The 8,354-nt window shown below is 41.6% G+C and overlaps 2 protein-coding genes across 2 annotated transcripts; one reads left to right on the forward strand and one right to left on the reverse strand.

The window, feature by feature from the left end:
* Positions 1 to 305: 305 nt before the first annotated feature.
* On the forward strand, positions 306 to 1,369 carry LOC118755371. Its single transcript, XM_036490210.1, has 3 exons — positions 306 to 595; positions 696 to 918; positions 982 to 1,369. The coding sequence occupies exons 1-3, from the start codon at positions 442 to 444 to the stop codon at positions 1,034 to 1,036; spliced, it is 432 nt and encodes a 143-aa protein (XP_036346103.1). The 5' UTR covers positions 306 to 441; the 3' UTR covers positions 1,037 to 1,369.
* Positions 1,370 to 7,132: 5,763 nt separating this feature from the next.
* Positions 7,133 to 8,118, reverse strand: LOC118755372 (the record flags this gene model as incomplete). The annotated part of the gene is given in 1 exon segment (XM_036490211.1): positions 7,133 to 8,118. A coding segment is annotated over 1 exon segment (986 nt), but the record flags the coding sequence as incomplete, so codon positions are not given.
* Between the last annotated feature and the right edge of the window lie 236 nt (positions 8,119 to 8,354).

Genomic DNA, 8,354 nt, shown 5'->3' on the forward strand with positions numbered 1-8,354 from the left:
AAGATTTGTCAATTCCAAATCAACACGGGCTTCATACCGGAACAAGAAACATTGATAACATTTTCCTCGAATGATTTCGATGATTTACCGGATGATAATCAGGTTCCTCATGAATTTTCGGTTTCGCTGTCGTTGAGTTTCACGGATAACGAATCCTCCTTGGTTACCAGCAAAGCCCATAAGAAACGCACAACATATATTTAGTTCGCAATTAGAATTCGAGGAAATGGTGGATAATTTCGGCAAGTCCCTATAGTATTTCCGCCCATTTCATTAATTTATTTATTTTCCTTACTACAGTGACAAAACCTAGTTCCATCAACAAACCTACGCCTGTTAGGTCAGCTGCTTCGGTAGATAACGCCTATTTTATCAGATGCTACCGAAATAAAGCAAGAGGATGTACCTCGAATCCAACCTCAACCATCAACACCAATAGACATGCTCAGTTTAAACCAGCCCCAACCCCAGCTGCCGGTGCAAGATCCACATGCCACTGTTATGCCAACGAGTGACGCTAGTTTCGATTTGCTTGGAGCATTCGTGGATGATAATTCATCTGGCATTGGCTCGGCTCCAATACCTGATATTTTAGGTAAGGATTTGGTAGATTCAAAAAAGTCTTTGACTTTTAGGCGGCCATCCAAATTTATATTTTGCTAAGTTGTGAATTGAGACCTACATTTCTATTTTAGAAATTAATGTACAACCAACTTCAAATGCCAACCTTGATGATATCTTCGGCTCAGTTGGTTCATCGGCGCCGAAAACCAACCTGGAGTTTGATAGTGTTTCTGTACACCAGCCGACACCGACTAGTGCAAACACTTCAGCGACGACTAAAGTAATCCCAACCTGGTGTACTAGTTGGTGTCATAGTTATTTTTCTTCTCTGTTTTTGGAAGCTAGTGCAATGAGGTATAGTTTTAATAAACATTTATTCGATTTGAAATTTTTACTACTATAGTCTTTATTTTGCAGGATATTATATACATATACGTGCAGTATATTATATTTTCATTTATCCACTTGTTAAGTTTAACTATAACGAAGCAAAATGATGTGTAAAATCAAGTAATTGCTATTAAATCTAAGTAAAAAAATTATATAATTTAAATGATAATTATTAAAAAGATACATACATACATATATACGTTAAGGACATAAATATATATAGGATATAAAATTTTAATCTCTTTGTCAACTTAATTGCGGCCCTGAAAAGGGTTTCTTGTTGATTGGTATATATGTATTTATCTAAGCATAAAATTTTAATCTCTTTGTTAATTAATTGGCGGCCCTGAAAAGGGCCTTTGGATAAATCATATTACTTGCCAGCAAATAAATAAGTTTATATTTGTATAAAATACGCTTGATGATTTTTTAAAACTAGGGACTTACGTAGCATGCAAGTATTTTATTTTTAGGCGTCTGAAATGCTGAGATCAGTGCGTGTGAAATGCGGACGTTGATTCATGCTGCAAGTAAAGAACGGTTAATTTCTACAAATTTGAAAACGCTTTAGTTCAAAACTTACCACATGTTTGGTATTTTATGCAATACTTACGGTTCTATAATGGTACCATATGGATCGATCTAGGTCAGAGTTTTTTTGGCTTTTCTTTTTCTTTTGTGGGCATTTTCAACGAGTTCTTTATTTAATTTTTGTATTTTGAAGAACATTCTTGCCCTGAAAAATAATTTTTTTACTTTAATGACGCATTGAATTGTTGCAGCATGCTCAATGTGAGTTTTTACAAAATCATTTGTAATAAGCAAGCCGTCTTCGTTCAATGCCTTAAAGACTGACTCAAGACTTCGCATATGGACCATCATAGAGGAGCTTGGTAGGGATAACCCACCCTCGTTAAGGTGATCCGCCCAGGAAAATTAATGGTCGTCATTGCTCCTGAACGACGTGCTGGGAATGTCATCCTGCAACTTGTGGCAAATATATCCCGCTAAATGCTCGAGTCCGTCTAGCTCTAAATCCTCGAATTGCGCTTCTTCAACCGGCCACAGTTCTACATTAGAGCTTAAGTTCTTCAGCAAAATACCTGTAAATATGGTAAAATATATATGTGTGATTATTAATAAAATATATTTTTATATTTAAGCCGAATGAAATAGATAACAAATTATTTTGAATTACTTGTAAGCGGAGGCTGCGTGATTTCTATGTCAGGCGTATCATCCTCTTCTACATTAGCAGAATCGGATAATACGCCCTTGTTGTGTCCTAGCAGGTATAGTCGCAGACGGTACTTGAATTCCTGTTGGTCAGGGTGATCATGTAACCCGCCTTTTGACCGAATAATGCCGAAGAAATTTTCGAGTACGTCTTGGTTTAGTCGATACGTCAAGACATACTTGACATTAAAGCGAGCTTTAATGTCCTCGAATAACAACTTCAACGCCGTATTACTTTGAATGATTCCTAGGGATATAGTAAGAAAAAATAACAAACATTTAATGTTATTCTTGAGATAAACATATGTATTGGTTTACCTTTTTGGAATGGCAGCAGACTAAATTTGCCAAGCACCCTCATATTTTTGACTAGGTCCGTCATCTCGTCTAGGATCTTGTTTTGCTCCTCGATAGCTAAACCGTAAGCTGACACTTTCACTTCCTGAAGATCACTATCATAGTAAACACAGTTACGGATAGGTGACGTCGAAGCATCAGCAGTACCGTCCCTTGGCCGATATTCTTTATCGCCTTCATTTAAACCAACTAATAACCCACTGACATTAATAATATAATATTTATAGTATATTTGCTACCTTCGCAATTTCGTAGCTCAATGACCGGGTACTGTTTATGAATTTGTACAACGATTTTGGGTTGCTGTGCCCAAACGCGTGAATCGAATCAAAAAACTTTTACACACACTTGTAGACAACAGTTCACGCTTTATTACAAAAATTTAATTTACTAATCTGTGCACTAATTTAACAATAATGTCGGTTGGAAATATGGTATTTGTTGCAAAGCAGGGGTAACTTTTCATAAAGCGGCGTTAATCCTCTTTCGTTTAGGGGGTATTTGTGGGGCCCACACCACCTTCCCCTCCGCCCCCACCCCTAAATCGTTGTACAAATATCTAAACATTTCCCCAATGACCTCCTCAACGCTGTCATTTTGTGACTCACACACCGGAGCAGGATCTATTTCCCACTCAAAAATGATTGGCATGGCGTCGCGGCGAAGCGATGGTAAGACTTTTTTAGATATCGACATATATAAGTAAGGTAAGTAAATGATATTGTTACGTCCTTTCCCAGTCTCTTAAGATCTGAGTTCGATCACTGAATTGTCGAATAAAGCTCGTCAACCAACTTATATTTTTAGATACAAAACTCCAACTACACATACATTTTTCCGTTTTTCTGAAAATTCAATATTATCTATGAACACTCAATTAAACGAATCAAATAACAACAAGTATGAAAAGTAACAGGTGCAATAACTCTACAAGTATCTAGTAGTATCGCGACTTTTCAAATTCGTCACACTGCCCTCCGCTTAAGTCTGATCGTCCCGATTAGACATAAATTTCTTCGTTCCAAACGGAGCCAGTCTCTCCAGATGAACTACTTTGATTTTCGCCTGCCCCGTATTACATTTCCGTATACGACACACCACATCATTTAGCTTTTTAACCACCTTGTGTGGACCTTCCCAGGATGCTTGAAGTTTGGGAGAAATCCCTTTCTTCCTTTGCGGATTATAAAGAAGTACTAAGTCACCTTCCTTAAATCCTTCAGAGTTCACAGCACGATCAAACCGATCCTTCATCTTATCACTCATTAGCTGGGTATGTAACCTCACATGATGGTGTAACTTATCCATGTCATCCTGCAGCGTTTCCCAATGACTGCCTTCGTCCATTGTGGGAGCAGCACCACTTCCGAATACTAAATCACACGGCAGCCTTAAATCACTTCCAAAGAGTGTCCTAGCCGGCGATTGGCCAGTAGTTTCATGTACAGCTGAGCGATAGGCCAACAGGAACATTTGGATGTGTTTATCCCAATTTCGTTGGCACTTTCCCACCACCTTTCGTAAGTGTTCCTCCAGAGTGCGGTTGAAGCTTTCGACCATTCCATCCGATTGCGGATGCAAAGGTGTTGTCCGCGTTTTCCTAATTCCCAACAAGCAACACAACTCCCTGAATACCGCGGACTCGAAGTTTCTTCCTTGATCTGAATGTAACTCCATAGGTACTCCGAACCGAGCAACCCAGTTCTGCACAAAAACATCAGCAATGGTTTTGGCCCTTGGTTTGGTACAGCGTAGACTTCCGGCCACTTACTGAAGTAGTCCATAATAACGAGCACATATTTGTTGCCCGAGTCACTTATCGGAAACGGACCTGCCACATCCATGGCCACTCTCTCAAATGGTGCACCCACGTTATATTGCTGTAATCTTCCACGACTTCTGGTCTTCGGACCTTTCGCTGCCATACACTGCGCACAATTTTGAATCCATTCGGCAATTGATTCTTTACAATTCACCCAGTAAAACCGCTGCTTAATCTTCTCAAGCGTTTTAGTAACACCCAGATGACCACCGCTTGGTCCATTGTGGAATTCCTCTAACACAGATGAAATTCTGGATTTAGGAATTACGATCAAATTGCGAGCATGATTCCCGTCCTTGCTTTCCCATACGCGATGCAGAACTCCATCAATTATTTTAAGGCTATTCCACTGCGCCCAATATGCCTTAGCCGCAGGACTTTCTATCGCCATTCCGGATTTAGATGGTCTCTCTCCAGCGTCTATCGCTCCTATGATCCTTTTTAAGTCAGCATCGTTCAATTGACTTCTTCTTATTGCGCTGAACTCCCACTCGTCATCGGGTTGCAATTGCATTAATCTGATATCAACTATTCCCTCGTATCTCTCGATTTTCGAGCAATACTTACACTCTATAGCACAGGGTCGTCGAGATAATGCATCAGCATTTCCATGTTGTTCCCCTTTACGATGTTCAATCTCAAAGTCGTAATTTTGCAGCCTTTCAATCCACCGTGCAACTTGTCCTTCAGTCTGCTTAAACTGGAGCAGCCATCTCAAAGCTGCATGGTCCGTTCTTAACTGGAATCGTTGTCCATATAGGTATTTGTGGAAATGTTTTACGCACTCAACCACAGCTAACAGTTCCCGTCTGGTAACACAGTAGTTCATTTCCGGCCTTGCGAGGACTCTGCTATAGTATGCGATCACTTTTTCCTGTCCATTAATAATCTGTGATAGTACTCCTCCTATTCCGTATGCGCTAGCGTCTGTATCCAAGATGAACTTTTCTCCCGGAACCGGATAAGCTAATATAGGCGAAGTACAAAGAAGCTCTTTAAGTCGCTGGAAAGCTTCCTCTTGTTCCTTGTGCCACACAAAAGCGCTATTCTTCTTAGTGAGATTGTGGAGACTCCGTGCAACGTAGGCGAATCCAGGAACAAAGCGACGGTAGTACGTGCACAGCCCTAAGAAACTTCGGACATCATGTATACTTCTTGGTTGTGGCCAATCTCGTACTGCTCTTATCTTATCCTCGTCTGTCTTGACGCCTTCAGTTGTCACCTTATGTCCCAGATACGTGACTTCCGTCTTGAAAAATGAACACTTCTTTGGATTTAAACGCAATCCCGCGGAAGAAATGCGCTGAAGGACTTCTTATAACTCTTCCAAATGGCCACTAAAACTTTTACCCATGACAATGATGTCATCCAGATAGACTAAGCACGTTTTCCAGTGTATACCCCTCAGCACGTGCTCCATCAGGCGCTCAAAGGTTGCTGGAGCATTGCATAATCCGAATGGCATCACGGAAAACTGCCACAACCCATCTCCTATGCTGAAGGCTGTTTTCTCACGGTCGCAATCCTCAATTTCTACCTGCCAGTAACCACTTTTTAGATCGAGCGTGGAAAACCATTTCGCACCGGACAAAGTGTCGAGAGTGTCATCTATCCGTGGTAATGGGTAGCTGTCCTTTTTCATGACTTCATTCAGCTTCCTGTAATCTACACAAAATCGGGTACTACCGTCTTTCTTTTTAACCAGCACAACGGGTGAACTCCACGGGCTCATTGATGGCTCAATTACTCCACTTTTCTGCATTTCTTGAATTATCTGCTTCGCTTCCTCGCGTTTTGCTAGTGGAACTCCGCGCGGAACTTGACGAATTGGCTTTGCATCTCCGGTATCTATTCGATGTTCCACGATGGCAGTTCTACCAAATTTACCACAATCACCGGCGAATATACAGCCGTATTTTTCTAGCAACTTCTTAGCCTTCGTCCACTCAAGCCCTTTCACGTCATGCAACCAAGTCTTTATAAAGTCGGGAGTCCTTCTGCTTGCTTCCAGGAATTCTTCGCTTCCCTGTTGAGGACTGTCGCAATTTACTATGGCCTCTGCAGCCTGGCATTTCCCAATTACAGCACCTTTATCCAGAATAACTGGTGACTTGAAATTATTTAGTACCCTCACTGGAACCCGCATGCTTTTTCCCATTTTCACCAACGTTCTTCCAATGATTACATTTGTCGTCTCTTCAGCAGCTTCTATAACACACACTTCGCCCGTACCACAGCCTCCTTCTACATTAGTCCATATGACTGCTTCAGATTTTGGCGGAATCCATTGACGGTGACTTAAGGTTACCTTCCTGAACTGTACACTGTTCTCATATCCGGTACTCAAAGGTATATCCATGTTTTGACACGACAGCACTCTATTATTCAAATCCAATGTAAAACCATGGAGCAGCATAAAATCCACGCCAATTATTACTTCATCTACGATTTCAGCCACTAAAAATGTGTGAACAACCGACAAAGCTCCAATAAAAACTTTACAAACAGTCTTTCCGGAAATCGTAGCTTTCTCTCCTGTAGCCGTCTGAAGTTTGTAACCAAACAGTGGTTCCACATTACCGCTTACCAAATCTGACCGGATGATTGAGTTCGTCGCACCTGTATCCAAAGTAAGCACCAGGGATCGACCATTTACAGTTCCCCTCACCGACAAACTATTGCTATTCCGTCCAATTTGCGAGACGGAGACAGTGGAGCAGTCAGTTGTGAGAACCAGCTCACGCCCCTTAGAGCTGGTTCGTTTTAGTTTAACGGCTGTTGAGTTTCAGGAGCGGTATTGTCGGTCTCACTGATTCGCTTCCTTCCACCCGAGTTTGCCTTCGATTGACTATGTGGTGTACTACAATTGCGCGAAATATGCCCAATCTTACCACAGTTGTAGCACTTAATATCCGAACTGCTGCGACGTGTCATCTGGGATAAGGACTCTCGTATTACGTCCCTTATGGTTTCTTCCAGCGAGTTGGGCTCTTCAACATGAACCCGATGAACTCTGTGTACTGGTTTGCTCAGAAGAGCTGCTGTCTCCTGTGCCAGCGCAAAAGACATTGTTTCAGCAAACGTCCCCTTTGGTGTTGAGTATGCTGCCCGTTTCGTCTCCGGATCTCGTAAACCTCTCACGAATGCCTGGCACTTCATCTTTTCTATGAAATCTGCCGTTTCTTTCGCATATGCCAAATGCGCCAATCGCTCGATCTCTGTTGCGTACTCTTGCAGTGTCTCATTTATCTTCTGAAAGCGATTCATCAATTCCATCTGGAACATTTGTTGCCTGTGGTCACTGCCGTAACGTCTCTCTATTGCGGCCATTATAGCGTCATAGTTACCCCGGTCGATTTCTGGAACTGTCTGCAGTACTTCGGCTGCAGAACCCTTAAGCGAGACAACCAATGCAGCTACTTTGTCTGCAGTACCCCAGTTGTTTGTTGTTGCTGTTGTTTCGAACTGGAGCTTAAATATTGAGAAGGATACAGTGCCATCGAAGGATGGAGCGTTTACTTTGGAACCGCCAGTTAAATCATTCGGGCGATTCAGTTGTAGTTCACAGAGGCGAGCTTTCATTGCATCTACTTCAGTCTCAATGCCTCCCGTCTTCTCCTGTAGCTGCGTAATTTTAAGATCCTGCGTTTCCAGTTGCGACGTTACATGTGTCTTCTGTGCTTCTAATTGGGATAAGACCTGTGATATACGGGTATCCTGCTTTTCCAGCTGCGCATTTATCTGCGACGTCGTTTTCATTGTGTTCGGGCTATCAGTTCATTACACCCAAGGTGTATTAAACAAGGTGTGATTGACAACTCAGTGCGGCTCTCTTTTAAGGTACTATAATGTCAAAAAGTATAAACAAACGAATTAACCCTTAGTGATGCATGTATCTTATCAGCACTGATGTCCTAGGCTTTTATTTCGATTATAGTTTTGTTTTACTTACATTACTTACATCACATATATTTTGTCAATAAAA

Source organism: Rhagoletis pomonella, unplaced genomic scaffold, assembly GCF_013731165.1.
Source record: "Rhagoletis pomonella isolate Grant_MI unplaced genomic scaffold, Rhpom_1.0 Rhpom_scaffold_06100, whole genome shotgun sequence".
In the NCBI taxonomy this organism is placed as follows: domain Eukaryota; kingdom Metazoa; phylum Arthropoda; class Insecta; order Diptera; family Tephritidae; genus Rhagoletis; species Rhagoletis pomonella.